The sequence below is a fragment of the Urocitellus parryii genome, chromosome 12 (assembly GCF_045843805.1).
Source record: "Urocitellus parryii isolate mUroPar1 chromosome 12, mUroPar1.hap1, whole genome shotgun sequence".
In the NCBI taxonomy this organism is placed as follows: domain Eukaryota; kingdom Metazoa; phylum Chordata; class Mammalia; order Rodentia; family Sciuridae; genus Urocitellus; species Urocitellus parryii.
Window position 1 is genome coordinate 91,564,324 of NC_135542.1, and position 21,036 is coordinate 91,585,359.

General features: G+C 48.1%; 2 protein-coding genes across 3 annotated transcripts; one reads left to right on the plus strand and one right to left on the minus strand.

Moving 5' to 3' along the window:
- The first annotated feature begins 2,126 nt into the window (after positions 1-2,126).
- On the plus strand, positions 2,127-16,848 carry Smyd5 (SMYD family member 5). Of its 2 annotated transcripts, XM_026411732.2 has the most exons (13): positions 2,127-2,231; positions 6,323-6,431; positions 7,200-7,339; positions 7,796-7,917; positions 8,989-9,058; positions 9,912-10,016; positions 10,816-10,878; positions 11,208-11,278; positions 11,595-11,701; positions 12,090-12,146; positions 13,351-13,445; positions 14,109-14,179; positions 14,277-16,848. In XM_026411732.2, exons 1-13 carry the CDS (start codon positions 2,136-2,138, stop codon positions 14,419-14,421), a joined length of 1,251 nt encoding a protein of 416 aa, XP_026267517.1. In that variant the 5' UTR covers positions 2,127-2,135; the 3' UTR covers positions 14,422-16,848. The 2 variants fall into 2 exon arrangements, with proteins under 2 accessions (XP_026267517.1, XP_026267518.1); XM_026411733.2 differs by lacking the exon at positions 12,090-12,146.
- On the minus strand, positions 16,290-20,874 carry Pradc1 (protease associated domain containing 1). The gene is made up of 5 exons (XM_026411737.2): positions 20,719-20,874; positions 18,139-18,239; positions 17,526-17,635; positions 17,129-17,296; positions 16,290-16,906 (listed from the first exon to the last, which is right to left on the minus strand). Exons 1-5 carry the CDS (start codon positions 20,783-20,785, stop codon positions 16,786-16,788), a joined length of 567 nt encoding a protein of 188 aa, XP_026267522.1. The 5' UTR covers positions 20,786-20,874; the 3' UTR covers positions 16,290-16,785.
- Between the last annotated feature and the right edge of the window lie 162 nt (positions 20,875-21,036).

Here is a 21,036-nt window from a genome sequence, read left to right on the forward strand (position 1 = left end):
GGACAGACACCCTACCTGTGCTATTTGGTTTAGTTCTAGGGGAAATCAATGGACCTTCCTGCCCACATCTCAATGAAGAGCATCCTCAGGGCCAGAGAGCAACAGAGGAATTTGAACTGTCACGCAGGAGTCCCCTTTTCTATATCAACCACTGAGAGCCATAATAATGTAGTGGTCAGAGGCACACACTTTGGCCATAAGCTATAAACTTGGCCAATTACTAAACTCCTGAGCCTTTATTCTTGATCTGTATAAGTGATTATAAAGGGGCGAGGTGATGTCTGTAAAGCACTTACAATGTGCCAGGACCAGTGGAATTAATGTGTGGTAATTGTTAAGGCTTATAGGCTCCCCCAGTAGGGGTAGGGTGTAGAGTGGCAGGGGAGGGGGAGAGTGATATCTGCAGCAGCCCAGGCTGCCCAGGGATTAATCAGTTTTTTTCTGACCTGACTTTAGAAAGGGGACCTCACTTAATCAGTTCTGGATTTCTCCACCAGAGATGGTAGAATTAAGAGCAAGGAGGATCAAAAGGTAGACTACTTGGCTTATTTCTCAGTTTCCCAAAGTTTTCCTGTTTTGTCTGAACTATTACCATCTCTCAGCTGCCTCTCTTAGAGCAACATGCTACCCTCACTGCCAGATCCCTGCTTCATCCATCCCCCCACCATCTTTATGTAGAATACAGAAATTTGACTCCACTTTGTCATAAACTTGCCTGTTTTCAGGATAGTTAATGTGTTTCCCCTTCATGCTGCTGACTCATGGCTCCCTTTCCTTCCCAGAAATCTGCTCTGTTTTCCTCTAGGAAGCTAGCTGAGAGCTTATTCCCTTGAAGACAGCCACCAGCATCTTCAGAGCTGATTTCCGTAGCACAGATCCTTAGTTCTAGAACCAGTCCTGGGGTTGAGGGAGAGTGTGGAAGGAGGCCGGCTCTGCCACCTGGTGGTGAGAAGCCAGGCTCTAGCTGCTCTCAGTTTTCTGAATGAGGGGAAGAAAGGAAGGGAGCAGGGGCAGCCTTGGAAAACAATCTGTACCTAAAACAGTGGACTCCTGGACACAAAGTGGCAGACTTGAGTGGAGCCTGGGTCTAGCTTCAAGAACCCTTCTCTATCCCTGTCTTCAGGAAAATCCTTATGCTGAACCCAAAGTCAATTCTATTAATCAATGGCTCATTGACCCCGATTATAGGCAAGGATATGGTTCCATGGTTTAAAATACCATTAATTTGGGTTTTGGTCCAAGGAGTCCAGCTGCAGTTTCCTCGTTCATGAACAAATGGCTCACTTAAACAAACAAACAAACAAACAAAAAAAAAAAAAAAAAAACAATAGAGCATTTAGCATTTACCTATTCAACATTCACTGGGCTCTACACAATCCCCAAATGTCACCATAAGGCCAAAGCAGGTGTAGACACAGGTCCCTTTTTAAGGAGCACAATCAACTGTAGGACCAGGAAACAAAATAAGGCATGGTGGTCACCAGGTCTAGTTGTAGGGACAGGTGTTATAGGTCAGAGGTTGGCGGTTTCTGGGTCTTGAACGAGACAACGTGCCCCTCTTGCGGTCTCAGAACAACGCATGTGCGCATTCACTTCTGCATCCAATTTAAGGGGCCCCTAGGTCCACTGTAGACTGCTCTACCAACCCAGCCTGGCAAGGTTCTTACACCCCTGGAGAATGGGCGAGAGGCGCTCGTCCAGCTTGGTTTTTCAGAACTAGTCTTTCCCTTCAGGATGAGGGTCAGCGAGAATAGGAATAAGTCGGCCTTCTACGGCCCCCGCCCCGCCCCCTTGTGTCCAAGCCTGGTCCAAAGAGCGTTTTTCACAAAACAAGTCACTGTGAGGACACATCAACTGTGTGGACACATAAACATGAACCTGGACTTAGGTACATCAAAACTACGGAAGCACACAGGACGCTGATGCCGGCTATGAAGACACGGGCACAGAATTGTGCAGATGGAAAAGCACAAAAGCAGGCCCTTCTACACCCACTCAAACAACCCGAGGACCAAAATTCTGACTAGCCGAATCAGGTCGCCTCTCAGGCACTCACGCCCCGGGAGGGGCTGCAGGGGGCGGGGCCTCACGGGTCGAGGCGGGGTCAAGGGTCAGAATGCGGAGGCGCGCCCAAGATGGCGGCCTCCATGTGCGACGTGTTCTCTTTCTGCGTGGGCGTGGCGGGCCAGGCCCGGAGCGCCGTGGAAGTCCGTTTTGTGAGCAGCGCCAAGGTGAGGTCGGAGAGGGTCCCGCCTGGAGCCCCAACCCCGTCCGGTCTTGGAGACAGCCTCGGGCACCCATGCTCAGAGCCTAGAGGCTCTTAATGTAGCATGGACACTGCAGCCCGGCCTCAGCTCGCGGCCCGGAGCTCCCTGTCTGTCCCCGTACCCAAGCTCGTGGAGCGTTCACATGATGGACCCCGGACTCTGGAGTCCCGGTGCGCGCCCTCCGCCTAGCGGAACCTGGTCCTTTACCCGGCGGCCCTGCTGAGGCTGCTCCGGGCAGGCCCACGGGGCGGTGGGGGGAAGGGGTGTGGGCTCTGGGACTCCTAGCTTAGGCAGGGAGCATTGCTGCCGGCGGTTGGCAGGGACGCGCTGGGCAGAGACAACTGAGAAATATAAAAACTTGGATCCTCTGGACCTTTCTGAGTGAAATATGGGTGGGAGAATAAGGAGAGAGGCCAGGACTCTTTACAGAGGGTCTTGGAGTGCTGGGAAACTTGGACCAAACCCAAAGGCCTTGGGATTATTTGATGAATTTAATCACGAATGACATGATGTGGTCGTTTTGGTTGTCATGTTTTAGAAGTTCGTTGTAGAAGAAAGAAAATAGAAGATGCATGTAAGGAAAGTAAAGACAATAATTATTCATAATCCAATACTTGTGCAAATATGTATATATTAAAACCACATTTTTAGAAACTGCTTTTATGATGCAGCAGTGACTCTTTTAACATCAATAAACCTATTTCTACATATTAATTTTTAAGAGTGGAGCCTGTTCCACTGTAAGGCCAAGTTCACTCAAACAAATCCTGATTTATGGGCACTTTATGTTGTATCTTATTCACCCTTGGGATCAAAGGTCTTGGAGTTAATTTCTGTGCAGACATCCTTTTATTCTCTCCAACACTATTTTCTTTCTCAGTTATCTTTGCCAGTTGATATGTACAAAATGGTATTGCTTTGTTCTCATTTACATTTCTTTGGGTAATACTGAGGTTGAATAATTAATAACATGTAGTGGCTGAATGTATCCTTGGCCCTTGCCCAAGATATTAGCCCTCTAGTCATCTGTCTCCTGCTGTCAGCGTCTTCATATTGATCCAGCTTCCCAGCCCAAGCTTCCCTTGACCTCATTCTGAAGCATCTGGAGCATTCTTTTTGGGAAATCAGCTCCCCTGCATCCTTAGTCTCCTTCATTGCTCACATCTTCTACTCCACCTGGAGCCTCTAGTGCTACTGGGTGGCCCACAGTTTAATGGCGTCTTAGTGTCTCATTGTATCACTCCTAGTTTACCACAGTTTAATGGCGTCTTAGTGTCTCATTGTATCACTCCTAGTTTACAGCAGTATTCACTCTGTGTGTGTGTGTGTGTGTATATGTACTGGGGAGTGAACCAAGCAGTGCTTTACCACTGAGCTACATCACCAGCCCTTCTTATTTTTTATGTTGAGACAAGATGTCCCTAAGTTTCTGAGTCTGGCCTTGAACTCAGAATCCTCTTGTCTCAACCTTTCAAGTTGCTGGGATTACAGGCATGTGCCACTATGCCCAGCTCACTATTATCTTCATTAGCCCTTCCCGCTGTTGCTCATCCTCCTCGTTTCTTCACTTCTTTCTTATTTAATCTCTTCAGCCACTTTTCTTGCCTAGTTGTCCTGTCCCAGCCTTTTATCAAGACCCCTTGCTGGTTACCCTCTCTAGGCCTTTACCTAATCTGCTGGAGAAAATCACATACCTACATACCTACTTGGATTTGATAACAAGATGGATTGTCCTGGGTTTTTGCATCTGTAATCATTAGTAGGATTGGTTTATGATTTTGTTCTTCTTGCCATCTTCCTCTGGTTACCACATGAGGGTTTTGCTTGGTTTAGGATAAGATGAGATTCCTTGTTCTTTGAAAGTTTCAGAGAACTGTTTAATGAAACCATGTATGTAGATGAGGGGGTCTGTTTGTGGGGGTAATTTTCTATTATTTTATTGCTTCTATAAATATTGGCAGGAATGATTGTCAAGAATGTACAAACTGTTATGCCAGGGACATGACCAGTTGGGACAGAAGCCTTATCAGGTCCAGGTGACGCCAACTGGAATGCCATGCTGGTGTACACTAGTAGGTCTCAGCACTGCTTGTTTATCTAGGCTTCCTTTTTTTTTTTTTTTTTAAATTCAGTTTTGGTCATTTGTATTTTTGTGGAAAATCATTTAATCAGGATTTTAAAATTTACTCTATGGTCTTAAGAATTTTACATAGTCTTTTCTTAAAACTTCTTTTTCAAATTACAAATCTGTTTGTATTATTTCTCCTCTTCAGGTTCATTGTTCTTCATACTCCTTCATATTATGAAGTAGAACTGTTTTTCTTGAGACACTTTCATCTGTTTTGGGAATGAGTAGCATTATAAAGGAACAACTTGATTCTTTTTCCTTTGTTTTGATTTCTAAATATCTTCTGCATTTGGTCCTCCAGACAAAAGGAAAGGGAGATCTGTATTTATCCAAAATTGAGATTTGAAATTGTCAGAGATAATGTTGTTCTTCTTTATCATCATCATCATCATTATGATTATCAGGCAGTGCTGGGGTTCATATCTAGGGCCTTGTGCTTACTAGACAAGTGCTTTGCCACTGAGCTGCATCCCCAGCCCCTGTTCATGTTGCTTTTCCCTGTAGATGAAGCTAAGTTTTCATTTTGCTAGATTGGGTGTCAGGCTATAAGGTATTGGGGTGGGGTTTCCAGGAAGACAGTCAAGCATGCATTCATGCTTTGTCCCTGGTTGTTTCACCTGTCCCAGTCTACCTTGAGAGCTCCCAATGGTGTTCCAAGGGTTGAGACTTGTGGCTCATGGGTTGCCCAGGGTCTGTCCTGTTCTACACATTTTTGCTGCTCTGAGTTTGGCGGAATCTCTGTCTTACCAGAACACCAGTGCTAAAAGGACATGGGAAACTATTCAAGAGGCCACAGTGACAGGATATCTTACTGCTGTGTCAAACACTTTTTCCCTTTCCCTTTGTGGTGGCAGTTCAGTGTTGGCAGAGTACCACTCTCTTCTCTTAGTGAATAGCCAGAGTAATACGGACCAGCATGACCACTAACTGTCTGGGTTCTGAAGCCACCTCCTGAGTCCTTGTACACATTTGGGAGATGGCAGTTCACAGGTTGCTTTCTTGTCTTCCATCATGAGTTATATAGTGTTGTATACCTAATGTATACAGTGTGACAGACCAGCACTTCTCAGACTTCAGCATCCTAGGAATCATCAGAACATCTTAAGATACAGATTCTGATTCAGTAGGTCGGGGTTGGGGCCTAGGATTCTGCATTTCTAACAGTGTCCCAGGCAGTGCTCATGGTGACAATCAAGCACCTCACATTGAAAAATAAGGAGTAATAGCTCATCAGGGACATTCCCCTTTGTTATATTATTGCGTCGTGGAAACCATATGGTAGATATTATTACAGTTACTTCTCGTGTGGGAAACAGATGCAAAGATGTGAAGCAATTGGCTCAAAAGTTCACATCAAATTAATACTAGAGCTGGTGCTAGGATTAGCTTATTGCTTTCAGTGTATTCCCTGAGCAGGTACCTGGCACTGTGCTAGATACCCTGGGTACCCAGCTGACTAAGGAAAAGAGCAGTTGTCTCTCAAACTGAGTTTCCTTCTTCTAGGATGTGAAGTTCTCTGTAATCCCAAGCAGCAGCACCTCTGCTGGGATCTGGAGGGATCTGGGAGACCAAGAAGCCTGCCTTGCCATTACCAGCTCCTAGTGTAGGAGGCTTCAACCTGCTAGAGCCTTGGCCTTGCTTTGGCAATTCTAAAAATTCTCCTGTCCTGAGTAGCCTAAGATGGCTGCTGTGGTGACTCCCTCTCAGGCAAGACCTTCTGCTCTAAATGGACTGAAAGAGGTGTAACTGAAAGTAGGTCCCAGCTGCCTTTCCAGAGGAAGCAGTTGTGGAGGCTATTGACCACTCTCCCTGAGGCTTCTGCCAAGAGGAGCATGTGAGGGTAGGGCCAGATGGCCTTCTGGGAGCCCTTGGAACTATGTCTCTTGTCTCTTCTAATGACCATCCTGTTTCTTCTCTGCGCTTTTAGGGAAAGGGACTGTTTGCTACACAGCTGATTCGGAAGGGAGAGACCGTCTTCGTAGAAAGGCCCCTGGTGGCTGCACAGTTTCTCTGGAATGCACTTTATCGGTACCGAGGTGAGCACATCTCAGCTATTCCTTATGGCTGTTGAACCTGGTCACTGTTATACATGGAAGAGCTCTGCATACATTCATACTGGCTGATGTCTCTGGGACTGTGGATGTTGGGAGAAAATGCTGTCTTCCTCTGGGGAACTGTACCTGACCAGAACCATACCTCTGCCCACTCTCAGGAGTTTGGGGCTGTGTACCAGCAGTAGCAGGCTCCTCAGCCCTGGGAGAGGGCTGTCACTTAGGCAGAAATCAGTCTGGACCCATTGTATAAGGGTCTGTATGTTATGCTGAAGGGCTCTATGCCAAAGTGGACCACCGACCAAGATGCAGCTGTATGACTCTTGTTCAACAGGCTGAATTAGAGGTCAGAGCAAGTAGGATGCCTTAGCTTTTCTGGCCACACACTTCACACTTTTCTTAAACTGAAAACAAGCATGAAAAGAGGGCCAGTTGGCTCCAGAGTGTAGGAAAAACCCAGCCTAGGGCTGGCAGGAGGAGCCCCACAGACTGAGTCTGATGGATAAGTTGGGAAAGTTGGAAGGAGGGGCTGGGGGGTTCTTGAGCGGGAAGAAGGGATCATCCACCTTTGGATACATGAAATTCATTCATTTTATTCATTCCATTCATTATTCACTAATTCATTCCCCAAACTTTATGGAGTACCTACTGTACGCCAGGCGCTCTTCTAGCCAGAGAATATTGCTGTACAAAGGACAGATGTGGCACCCTCCTCTTGGGATACTTACATTCCTATGTCTGGCTTTACCCCAGCCTGTGACCACTGCCTACGGGCACTGGAGAAGGCAGAGGAGAATGCCCAGAGGCTGACTGGGAAGCCAGGCCAGGTTCTGCCTCATCCAGAGCTATGCACTGTGCGCAAGGATCTCCACCAGAACTGTCCCCACTGCCAGGTAAGCCATCCCGAGGAGTGCACCTGAAGTGGGGGAGGGAGTGGGAGGCCTTAGTTGAAGTCCTCACTGGGGAGACAAAAGCCCAGATAGACCTGGTCATAGCCCTTGAGAACCACATGTAGGTTAAGACATTAGAACAGTTTGGTAATTATTTCAGTTTCATGCTCTTTGTTCCAATTTCATTGTCCAGAAAATGGACTTAATGGATGATTGCCTTTTTCTTGGGGGCCTCGCTCTTTCCATTCTGTGGTTTTACAAGCTTATGTTAGGTGCCCTCCTGCATGCCCTCAGAGCACCCTCTATATTTTTTCATCTTTTAATATCCTCTGAGCTCCTGCCCAGAGGCTGCTTGTGGAAGGAATGCAGTTGGAGGTGAGTACCCAAGGGGATGTCTGTGCCTCCATTCCTTACTCCACGGCCAGATCCTAGGGTGCTGACCTCCTCCCCACCTAATAGGTAATGTACTGCAGTGTGGAATGTCAGCTGGCAGCTGCGGAACAATACCACCGGGTCCTGTGCCCAGGTCCCTCCCAGGATGACCCCCTGCATCCTCTCAATAAGCTGCAGGAAGCATGGAGGTAGGCTTCTTCTTTCTTTCCTTTATCCCTCCCTTCTTACCTGCCTGCTTAGGTTCAGTAGATGTTGCCAGATTTCTTTAGTTACCATTCCCCAGATTCTTCCTCCACTTAGACAAAAGACATAGCACCCAACTCCCTGCCTTGAATCTTGCCTGCTAGTCCTGCCATTCTCAGCCTTTACATGCTCCCAGAAAGAGCCCCATTAATCCCATAGGGATGCAAAGTCTGCTTAATCCTGCCAATGACTTTCTCTCTTTGGTAATTGATGGAATCGATAGGGAGATTCCTCTGTAGTGGTCAGATTGAGTTTTGCAGAACTCAGTTACTGGAGAATAAGCTTCTTTTCCTCTTCTCTTTTCTTAAAATTAATTTTGAGACAGGATCTTGCTGAGTTGCCTAGGCTGTCCTTGAATTTGTTATCCTCCTGCCTCATTGTCCCAAGTTGCTGGAATTTTAGTATGTGCCATTGCACCTGACTTAAGGAGGAAATTTCTAGTCTGAACTTTTTTTTTTTTTTTTGGACTGAACCCAGGGGTGCTTAACCACAGAGCTACATCCCCAGCCCTATTTATTTATTTATTTATCTATCTATCTATCTATTTATTTATTTATTTATTTGTCTGGGAGGTACCAGGGATCGAACTAAGGGGCGCTCAACCACTGAGCCACATCCCCAGCTCTATTTTATATTTCATTTAGAAACAAGGTCTCACTGATTTGCTTAGCATCTTGCTTTTGCTGAGGTTGGATTTGAACTCACTATTCTCTTGCCTCACCCTCCCAAGCCGCTGGGATTATGGGTGTGCATCACCTTGCCTGGCTATTTATTTAATTTTAAATTTTGGCTTTGGAACTGGGGATTGAACCAGGGGTTTAACCACTGGGCCACATCTCTAGTCTTAGTTTTAAATTTTGAGACAGGGTCACACTAAGTTGCTTAGGGCCTCCCTCAATTGCTGAGGCTGGCCTCAGAATTGCAGTCCTCCTGCTTCAGTCTTCTGAGATGCTGGGATTATAGGTGTGCACTGCCACGTTCAGCTCTAGCCTGAACATTTTTTTCTCTTTCCCCAGGAGTATTCACTACCCCCCTGAAACTGCAAGCATCATGCTAATGGCCCGGATGGTGGCCACAGTAAAGCAGGTGAGCTCCCTGACCCTTCCAGGGAAACTGACTTGCCCCATTTCAACTCTGGGCCTCAGCCTTCCCATAACCTCAATATCCTAGCTTGATAGTTACTCCTGACCTCTTAAAGGAGAGCTGCTTGCTGTGTAAAGCTAGCTGTATGAGTATATTAAACATACATTGGGCATAGGGAGCTGGAGCTTGTTTTGCCTATTGTCTTTGACCTATGAGGAGATGGCTTGTGTGGTAACAATTCATGCATTGATTTATAAAGCATCACTTTTTTAGGATTGTGTCTCTTACATAAAGTGAGAGAAGCCACTCTAACTCCCTTCCGTGGATACCATCATTCTTCAGCATCATTCTCCTATTTTCCAAGTGTTTTGCACTGGCTGGCCTGGTTCCTGAAGGGGAGATAGCTGGGTGTGGGTAGGGTAGGGATGAAATTTCAAGCACAGGCAGGGACCCTAGAAGCCTATGCATGGTCATCATTCTCTGATGGCAAGTGTTTAAAAACATTGACTGTCCATTTCACATAGGCAGTAAGGAGGTGGGTATCTGTGACCATTCTATTTATATTTATAAAATATAAACATATTGGGGCTAGGGTTGAAGCTCAGTAGTAGAGCACTTGCCTAGCACACACGATGCACTGGCTTCAATCCTCAGCTCCACATAAAAAAATAAAATTATAAAAATATATTTAAAAAATATATATAAATGTATTTTATATTTATATAAAATATATAATTTCCAGGCAAGTTAAGCCCAGGCAGAAGGATTTCCCACCACCACCCCATTTCTTTCTTTAGGGTAGGGGCCCCATCTTCCCCAACAGATCAAGGCCCTCAGGTATATTTATCCACTGCAGGCAAAGGACAAGGACCGTTGGATCAGGCTCTTCTCCCAGTTCTGTAACAAAACAGCTAACGAGGAAGAAGAAATTGTCCACAAACTCCTGGGGGACAAATTCAAGGTTAGTCTTCTTTCATGACTTGTCTTCACCCCTCATCCTTCCGAGATAGCCCAGGGAGGAATTGCAGCTACCTGTGGGGAACTCCAGATTTGGTCTTTTTCCAGCTACAGGAAGGGGTTAAAACTTGGGCCTGAAAATCTCATTCAGAGGACTTAAGTTCCTACTGCTCTTTATCTTTGCGACCTAATGTGGACCTAAAATTTGAGAAGTGGGCAACTAGGGTGGTAACAGAGGAAGGAGGGGTTGGATGTCCTGTCCTGAGAATGATCAATATGGGAAAGTGAAAATGAGACCCCTGTCAGAGGTTAGCAGTGGGCAAATCAGGTGTAATGGAGAATATGGAGCTGGGGGTCCTCAAGGTCAGGGAGAACTGTGAAACTGCCAATGTGCTAAGTATCCATTCTCAATCAGAGCACAGATTCCTACTGAAGACAGCAGATTCCCACACAGAGTTGTGAGAGGGTAGAGGCAGCTGTGTGGAAGGGAGGTGCCTGGGGTGGGCCCTCCTACATTGAATTCAGAGGAAGGAAGAGGAGGACCAAGCTGGCCTGAAGGTCAGGTTGGGGGAGCAAAGGTAGATATTCTAAGCCAGGCTGCTTCCGCCTTGTTGGTGCAAGTACTAGAAAACAGTAAGTTTGAGTTCACCACCCTGGGTTGGAGCAGGCCAGTGGACTGCCAGAGCTCTTTGAAGATGAAAGCAGCCCCTTTTTCCTTCCCTCACGTGATCATCTGGGCCCTACCTGGGTGCTAAGGGGAAATCCCCAGAGATGCAAGTCTTTCCTTGCCTCCCCTAAACCAGGGCCAACTGGAATTTCTGCGGAAACTCTTCACAGAAGCCCTTTATGAGGAAGCACTTAGCCAGGTAAGTGTGGGGAGGATGGGACCAATGGCTTCCTGGTTGTTGCAGTTCTCCAAGAGCAACTGAATCAGCTTTTCCTAGAACAGCTGAGCCAAAGCCTACTTACTGGGTCTCCTGGAACCAGGATGGGACTGACTCTCAGAGTCTTTTTTTTTTTTTTTTTTTTTTTTTTGTGGTGCTGGGGATTGAACCCAGGGCCTTGTGCATGTGAGGCAAGCACTCTACCAACTGAGCTATATCCCCAGCCCTCAGAAGTCTTACTGAACAGAGTTCTATCAGGAAGAAAAACAAGTGGCTATAACCTGAGTGCTCATCTCCTCTCTCTCCCACAGTGGTTTACTCCAGATGGATTTCGGTCTCTCTTTGCTCTTGTTGGGACAAATGGCCAAGGAATTGGAACCAGGTTAGAAGAGATTGTCCTAGAGCTATTACATGTGGAAGACTGAGTGAGGAAAGTAGCTATAGCTTCTTTCAACATTGGAGTGGGGCAGGTTGTGACTCTGGCTAGAACATTGAACTGGATGTGGTGGGGGGGAGGGGGGAGAAATGAAGCAGTGGAGTCTGTCTTGGGGGCCTTGATATGTTGGGGAAGACGGGGCACCTACCCTAGAGAAAGAAATGGGATGGGAGATCCTTCTGCCTGGGCTTAACTCTCCTGGAGGTGGAGAGCCCTGTGACCTGGGCCTTCTCTCCAACCACGAGCTGCCTGGCACCCTCAGCTCCCTGAGCCAGTGGGTCCATGCCTGTGATGCTCTGGAGCTGAAGCCTCAGGACCGTGAGCAGCTGGACGCCTTCATTGACCAGCTGTACAAGGACATCGAGGCAGGTTGGTGAGATGGGGCCATGACCTTACCCAACCTTGGAGACCCCTCAGTGAGATGATAGATATAGTCGTTTCCCAGGGACCTCTGAGCTAATGGCAAGGGGTGGTTTATGGGATGCTTCAGAACTGTCCACAGGACATACAGGTGAGAAATGGCCCTGAGATCCATCCAGAGGCTCTTCTGGGAAGAGGGGGAGTGCCGGACAAATAGGGTGATGTTGCAGACAGAAGAGCAAGGCTTGAGCCTCAGAGAAGCAAGTTTAGGTAGGGCCCGGGTGCATTAGTGTGGTAGGTGGCAGGTCACTGGAGCTGGTGCCTGTCCTGTAAGCCTAGTTTTCTTCTCCCTCCTGTAAAATGGGTAGAACACCATCTGCATATTACTATCTTACAGCAACTGGCGAGTTCCTTAACTGTGAAGGATCTGGCCTCTTTGTGCTTCAGAGCTGCTGTGAGTCATGACATTGGAAGGGATGGGCCACCCATTTCTTTCTTTCTTCCTTCTTCCTTCCTTTTATTTTTTGTACTAGGGATTTAAATCCAGGGGTTCTCTACCACTGAGCTATATTCCTGGCCCTTTTTATTTTGAGACAGGGTGTCACTGAGTTGCTGAGGGTCTTGCTAAGTTGATGAGGCTGGCCTCGAACTTGCGATCCTCCTGCCTCAGCCTCCCAAGTGGCTGGGATTACAGGTGTGCGCCACTGTGCCCCACAAGCCCACCCATTTCTGCCAGGTGGTCTCACCACCACACTTTATCTTTCTCAATTGGTCCTTTTCTGGGCTGGTGGGGTTGAGTTTGGGAGTGGGGTTAAGGCTAAGCTTTGGGATTCCCTTGGGCCTTTTTACTCCATTATATTTTTTCAGTCATTTATTTAACTGTATGTTCTCTTTTTGTAAGGGAACTCGGTGCCTTGGGCATACTAATAAAGCACTCTACCACTGAGCTACATCCCCAATCCATTGCTCAAGTTAATAGATGCTAATATATAAAAATTTACAGTGGACCAGGCCATGCCTAAGGCAGGCACAGAGCTCTACTTCATGCAAGGGGAAGTGTGGGCTTTGTACTCTTCTGCCCTGTGGTATAGGGGAGTGTTGGAAGAGTCCAGGAGGTCCGCAAGATCCTAGGCAGAGAGAGGGAGCTCAGGCTAGAAGGCAAGTCTCCTCAGATATGTCGGGGAGGGCCAGGACCAGCTCCCACAACTGTCTTTTTTCTGATCTCAGGCCTCGACTTCCTGGTTTCCTCACAGCACGCCCCTCCTCCTAGACCTCAGGGCCACTCTGTGCCTCCCAAACTGATTATTCAGAGGGCCCAAGTCAGCTGGGACCATATCCAGTAGATGACAAAACTGAGTTAAGTGGTCTGGTGCAGGCATTCCTTCAGAGCCCTGTCCCTCCCCTAGTGAGACATGGGAACACAACTGAGATTGAAGTTGGCCAGTTTTGAGAGACTGGAGCTGGATTGATGGGGCAGTGCATTGTGCCTGTGCACCATGGTCTTCAGGGAAGAAGAGTGGATGTGGAGGCAGGAAACTTGGGGTCTGGTACCTGCTCAGATTGTCGGGGTTCAGAGAACAAGGAAATGCTCTGCAGAATTGAGAGACTTTTTTGTTATTGTTGTCATTAATCTTCATTACTCTCCTTTTGTGACCCAGGCAACCACAGCTGTGTCCCTAATGCAGAGACTTCCTTCCCAGAAAACAACTTCCTTTTGCATGTTACCGCCCTGGAGGATATTAAGCCAGGAGAGGTGAGGGAGGCCAGGGCCATAGGGGTCAGGGTGGGCAGTGGGTTTGGTAAGTTATCTTCAGGGATCTGGAACAGCAGTAACTAGAGCCCCTCAAAGTTCAGGCTGTTGGATGAATCAAGGCCTTACTCTTTTCACGTTATAACCCTACAACACTTCTTCAAAAAATAACTCTAGAGCAGTGTTTGAGGGACAGCTATGTTCCCAGGTTCCTGTCCCAGCCACCTTTTGATGGACAGATCCTAAGAAAGCAGGAGGTAGCTCTTTGTGCCTTGAGCTGTGGTGGCTAGTGTGGGTTTGGGGTCTTGGCTGTGAGCTCAGTGCACAGATCCTGATTGGAATCATCTTCCAGGCCATGTAGCCTCACATCAAGATAACCTCCAATTCCAGCCATAGATGTTGGCCATTTACTGAGTTTCACCATGGTCAGAGGCTAACTTCAGTTTCCTCTCAACCTCAAACATGGGTTGTTGAAATTTCAGAGCACCTGCCCACTGAAGGAATGGTGGAATGGATTAGGGCAGCCCATCCCTTCACTGAAGGGCAGCTCAGTTCTGGCTCCCTGGGATGGGCAGTGGTTGGAGATAGGACAGTTGTTGGGGAAGCCCTTATCCTATTGAATGCAGAGCACAGACCCTCAGACCCCATCTCTCCTCTGCCCCACAGGAAATCTGTATCAGCTATCTAGACTGCTGTCAGCGGGAGCGTAGCCGCCACAGCCGCCACAAGATCCTCAGGTGCCAGCTGGAGACATGGTTGGGTAGCTGGGCTGTGGGTTCCTCTATCCCAGTAGCTGCCTGACTTTTTGCCTTCACCATTCCCCCATCCCTGCAGGGAGAATTATCTGTTTGTCTGTTCCTGCCCCAAATGCCTGGCAGAGGCTGATGAACCCAACGTGACCTCAGAGGAGGAGGAAGAAGAGGAGGAGGAAGGAGAACCAGAAGATGCAGAGCTAGGGGATGAGATGACTGATGTGTGATTTGTTCTGTCCAGAAGTGGCCCTGCCCCAGATCCTGCTGGGATAGGAGGTCCTTCCCCAAGACAAGAGGCTTGGAAGGAACCCCCCCGACTCCCATTGCCTGCTTTCCCCCTTCCAGTGATCGCTGCCTGAGGGTAGGACAGAGACTGGACCCCAGGCCCCATGTCCCCCACTAGACCTCATGCCCTGAACACTGCTGCTGAGTTGGCTCAGGCCCCTTGCTGTCACTGAGCCTTCCAGAACCGGCCTCCCCCGAGGTCACTCCACTGTAGATGTGAGGGGCTGGAATCAGGGTCAGGCCCTAACAGCGTCTCTTCCCCTTGGCCCCTTGGCCTATACTCATCCACTCACCTGAGGCTTTTTCCCTCTCAATTGGCTATTATTTTGAGGGGGTAAAAAGTGGTAAATGAGCACAAATGATGTCACTGAAATGGAAAGGGGAGGTACCCCACTGTCCTTGCTCCACCTGCCACAGCTATAGTTGATAAGACAATGGTTTGCCCACTAGCCCAATAGGGAAAGGCAAGGGTCTGGACCTCTAGAGCATTTTCCCTGAGGCCCACTCCCAGGGAACACTGGGAATCTGCCACCCCTGCCCCTCACACACACATACCCTTCCCACTGTTTGGATATCAGGGGAAGTGGAGATTAACTCCTTTCCAGACCCTAGAATCTCTGTACCTCGTGCCTTTCCTCTCATGTCCTGGCACAGTGCTGGCCCCATGGGGTATGGGGAAAGCCTCTGCCTTCCTTAGGAGGGGTGCATGGATGATCATCACCCTTTCCTCCTGAGGACTCTAGCAGTATGGCTGACAGGTCTATGTTCCTTAATTTAGAATGTTCTAGTCTTCCCTGGGGCCAGTTAAAATGGGTCAGTGAAGGGCTCTCCTGGCCTCAGTCTCCATCTTTAGGGTCTCTACAGAAGAACATTGAAGTCTTCCAGAAATGTAGAGGAGCTAGGTTAGATGCTCAGAGATTAGCTGACTGTCCCCTCCTTTTCCCAAATGAGCACTCTCACTTTTGGGTAAGGTGCTGGAGGAATTACATCCATCATTCCCAATTCCTTCCTGCCTACCTTCTGTGAGGTCCTGTCATATCCCCCAGCTGAGGGATCTCAGGGAGGGCAGGTTCCACCCACAGGACATTTATTGATTGGATCATGGAGTTAGGTTGAACCTGCCTGTCTGGCCCCCTCACCTATTGGGTTCTTACTCCTTCACAGCAGCCAGCAACCCTTTCCCACCCTGCCTGCCCACTGTCCTCAATAAAACATGAGTGGTGACAGGCCTCTACAGGAATGCTTTGTAGATAATAGCTGAGAATAGCTTGCTGAATCCATGTAGATGGATGCCCAGAGGCTCAGGTTAAACTAGGTGGGGGCAGATAGGGAGCTGCATCTCTGGTCTCAGCAACCTGTTGTACAAATATTTCTAAAGTCAGAACATGGGACCCCTAAGGTCCAATCTTGATCCCTAGCACTAGGCTACAAGATGAGTCTTCTTCCCAGGGGGCTGAATTTCACCTCCCTGGGGTTTCTTGAGCTCTTGAACATAAAGCTGTGTTGGGATCCAAGACTAGCAGTCTGAGTGCTGGACCTTGGGCAAGTCCTTGTCTTCTCTGGGCCTTAATTGCATCCCCTCAAAATGATTGTATGGTCCAGTTGTGGTGGCACATGCCTATTATTCCAGCTACTCAGGAGGCTGAGGCAGAAGGATTGCAAGTTTGAGCCTTGGCAACTGTCTCCAAAAAAAAAAAAAAAAAAAAGACTGGGGATGTAGCTCAATGGTAGGATGTGCTCCTGATTTCTATCCCCAGTTCCACAATGAAACAAACAACAACAACAACAACAAAAAAACTGGGACCAGAGATGTGAGTCTGGAGGCCCCTCCCATCCGTGTGTTTTATTCTAGGACACAGGTGCAACCCTGATGAGAGGCTTTATTGCTAAAAAGTCAGTGATGGTTTATTGAGTCCCAAACACCAGTTCCTTAAATCACTCCAGCAACTGCTGTGAAGGTCACTGTGAGGAGACCCTGGGTGGGGGAGGCTGAACCAGGTGGGATGTGACAGGTCATAGCTCTCAGGCTGCCTGCCTTTGGCTTCTTTTGGTCCAGATTCTAGCCAGAAGCCCTGGGGGCTTGGCTCTTTCTTCTTCCTGTAGCATGAGATGTCCTTGGAGTCCTTGAGGATGAGAAAGCCAGTGGTGTGGCTTCCCTCCCTCAGCCTGCCTAAGGCCCAAGCCCTTTTTCTCTACCTGGCTCCACTTGTCCCCAGGTGCTATCCCCAAATTCCAAATAGTAGAATTCCTGGGTCTCCCCTTCCCAGCTCAGAGTTGCTTATGGCTGGAATGTGAGTCCAGCTCTTCTACCAGAAGGTCCAGGGAGGTTGCAGCAGCTCAAAGGTGGGCATACTGGTGACATTGACTGGGATGGAAATGATGGCCCATGGCAGCCCATGTTGTTCCAGGGAGCGACGGATCATGTAGCTAGGAGGGCATGAAGAGAGGAGGTAGTGATCACATTTTCTGAGCATCGCAACATGTCCCACTTTCCCCATCACTCTTGGTTTCTAAAGCCCAAGGAGTCTTTTTGCCCTCCAACTGAGGCACCCCAAGATGAGGTCTATGGGAAGGGGCTGGTAATTACCCTTCACCTCCCAAGTCATGTTACCCAGTTGCTGCTGACAGCCGAAGACAAGGACCCCTCACCCATCTCGGCCGAGTAGGAAGAGAGCAGGGATGTCCACTGTGCGCTGGGTACTGTCCTGGATCATCTCCACATAGAAGCTGTCATTGTCAACTGCATTGTCAGAGATGATCACGGCCCGCCCACCGTGCTCCTGTACCACCCGGGTCTTAGAGAGGAAGGAGCAGCCCCTGGAAGAGGTGAGGTCAGAGGAGAAAGAAGGATCATGTAGAACTTGTTATAAAGACTCCTAAATACAACAACAACAACAAAAAAAAGACTCCTAAATACAAAGCCAAAAGTATGGATAGCCTTGAGCCTTTAAAAGAATTCAAAACTAGCTATTACCACCACCGGCCATGATCTCAGAATCTGCCCTATGCCTGCCCCCTACTTGTGCCATGCCCCTTGACTCCTTACCCCCTCTCCACCAGAGCAATCTGGTCCTGGATGAAGAAGCCGTTGCTGAGTTCCCCACAAGCCTCTGGAGGTTCAGCAGGGACAAGATGAATCTGCTCATACCTTGTGTGCTAAAAAATGTTTAGGCATTTGAACAGGAGAAAGTATAAGAAGACCAGACACATCTGCTTTGGGATTGGGCTTGACGGGCCCATCTTACTGACCCTCATCATAAAGAGTGAAGGAAATGTGGAGTGGTTTCTGTGTTGCTGGGCACTCTAGCCTTGATTCTCACAAAGGCCTATCTGGTTGTCCAACCCCAACCCACCTTGCTTTGAGCTAGGTAGGTAAATTTGGTCATAGACTCAGGAAAGTAGGTGCCCAGAGGTAGAGCTGGCAGAGAAGCTCGGTGCCCTTGTTTTTTCACTATTTCATGACCCCCAAAGAGATGGTTTGTCCCTTCATGGAACCCAGTCTATTGTATGCTTGGGGAAGTAGTTGGAAGCGCTTCTTTTCTGTACTGCAGCTCCTCCAGAGCATAGCTGAACTCTCCTTCCCTGACTCAGTCACCAGAGCTCAGGGAGGCAAAGGGGCAGAGCTGAGGATCAGAGATCAGGTACATCCTTGGACTTACAAAGATACCACCGAAGTCCTTGGCAGGTGTGGCTGTGAAGATATATCGAATGTCCCCAGGACTCAGCACTTGGAAGTACAAATAATCATGGATGCGTAAGCCTAAAGGATAAAGAGTACAGGTGAAAAACCTCCCAGGAACAAGCCGGTTCAGGTTTAGATCACAGTCCCCATGTCTTCAACTGGGATAACTATAGTCTTGGGTCCTTTGGATGGGAGTGTGGGTCCTCACTCCTTAGGAAGAGAATCGATGTGGGGTTAGTAACCTCAGAGATTTATATTTCCTGCTGCTGCTTCTTTAAGTGAGCCAGGAAGACCGAGAGGTCTATGGTTAATTCGCCTTTGCTCTAAAGTGGACCTGGGAAATTCACAGTGGAAATACAGTGTCCTGAACACAAAAATATACCTAAGTGAAATTTGGAAGTTAACTCCAGTTCACTGTCATTCCCTTAGTCCAGTTATGATAGCTCTCCTGAGAGTTTTTTTTAATATTTATTTTTCAGTTTTAGGTGGACACAATATCATTATTTCATTTTTATGTGGTGCTGAGAATCGAACCCGGTGCCTCACGCACACCAGGTGAGCATGCTACCACTTGAGCCACATCCCCAGCCTCGAGAGTTTCTTTTTAAAAAAATATTTTTAGTTATAGATGATCACAATACCTTTATTTTATTTATTTATTTTTATGTGGTGGTGCTGAGGATCGAAAATTGTGCCTCTCACATGTGAGGCAAGTGCTCCACCACTGAACTACAACCCCAGTCTAGTTTCAGCGTTATTTATTTATTTATTGAGAGAGAGAGGGAATTTTTAATATTTTATTTTTTAGTTTTCGGTGGACACAACATCTTTATTTTATTTTTATGTGGTGCTGAGGATTGAACCCAGGCCGCACACGTGCTAGGCGAGCGTGCTACCACTTGAGCCACATCCCCAGCCCTAGTTTCAGTTTCTTAATGGTCTACTGCCTCCATTCTTTCCTTTTTCTTGTCTGAGGCAGGGTCTCACTATGTTGCCCAGGCTGGTTTTCAACTCCTGGGATCAAACCATCCTCCTGTCTCAGTATTCCATCTGCTTCTATTCTGGGTTGCCAAGGTCCATCCACCAAATAAACACCAGGGATTGGTTTGTTTTTTTGTTTTTTTTTTTTTTTTTGAAGGTAACTGGAGGTTGAATCTAGTGGTGCTTTGCCACTGAACTACATTCCTATCCCTTTTTATTTTTTGAGACAGAGTCTTGCTAAGTTACTGAGGGTTTCAATTGTCGAGGCTGGCCTCAAACTTGCCATTCTCCTTCCTTAAGGTCCTAAATCACTGGGATTACAGACATGCACCACCCCTCCTGGTAAAGCCAGGGATCTTAAAACATCTTAAGAATTATCATATCTTCACTCCCAGGGCTTCAGTGCTCTTCAGCAATTTCCTTTGCACTTAAAGTTGACACTGCACTATGGCCTAAAAGACCCTGTATGATCTGACTCTTGGCCACTGCTTCAACCTCATCTCCTTCCCACGCTACACTGGCCTCCTTTCAGTTTCTTCACTTCTTTGGGTCTTTCTGCAAGCTGTTCCCTCTACCTGGAATGCTTCCTATTCCCGTATCATCCCACTTCTTTACCTGACTCACTTCCAGTCATTTTTTTTAAGATACAGCCTAAATGTCACTTTCCCAGATCTAAGTTTTTGCCTTATGATTGCCCTGTCCTCCTAGTCAAAATGTACTTTTTCTGGGTATGGGAACTTCTTTTCAGCATCAGAGCCTAAGGATTTAGCTGGAGCTGAGTCCCTGGATTCCTTAGCAGGCAGAGACTGATAAATATTGAAGGAAGGAAGCTGCTGCCATAGGTCTGTTAATAAACAAACCAAGCTATCACCGTATGCCAGGGTTGAGATTGATTGTGGCTCTAGCTGTCCTTGTCTACTGTCCAAAACTCAGCCACCAGGTAGAGCTCCATGAGCTTGGCACTGGGGTATAATAGCCTTTTATTCCTGGGAGTGGGGATTCCCCATCAGATGCAATGACATCCCGGGGAAGCCATGCTGGATTAGCGTTAAAGATTCCCTCTTGCTCCCTCTCCTACACTCTTGCTTGACATTTGCATATGCTTTTCTATGTAAATTGTGGGTAGATATACCTCATGTACATGTATAATATATATATTTATGTGCTTGTGCAAGTGGGTTGTGTAGGTGAATGCTTGGGCGTATGAACCCACATGTAGGAATACGTGATCCTGTAGTATATATGTGAATGCTGACATATATATCTCTGGCTCGTGCCTCCATCTGTCCCTTGTGCTTCCTCCTGTTCGCACCTCAAGTCCCCGGGGTTGTCCTTATTGGGGGGGGGGTGGGGGCAGCTTCGACGTGGGTAACTGAGGATTCAGAATCCAGCTTGAAGCTGGGCCCAACTCACATCCCTATGGAACAGCACTCACCCACCCACTCTAGCCACCCGTCTCCAGACCTACCCGACTCATAACTCGCGGGGTCTCCAAGGTGACCCGTGGCCCCTGGCCCGAGACTCGCGCAAGCTGGACGGTCAGCCCCGCCCCACAGCCCCGCCCGTTGCCGCTTACCATGGGCCGCGACGCACGCGGGGAGCCACAGCGCGAGACAATACCAGCCCGCGGCGCCGGGGACCATCTCCAGGGCCCGGCCCGGCGCCGCGTTTTCTCCAGCCGTCCAGCAGCGCGTAGCTTGCCGGACTTTAGCCTGACAGCTGCTCCGGCCTCCCGCCCACAGACCCGCTCTCCTCGCGGGTTGGCAGACGGGAACGAGGTCCACGGCTGATTGGCTCTGACACCTGCTCGTTAGCCGCACTTTCCACCTCTGCGCCCTAGCCCACTTTCTATTGGTCGAGAGAAGTGGAGCTGATGTGTGATTGGCCTAAACTC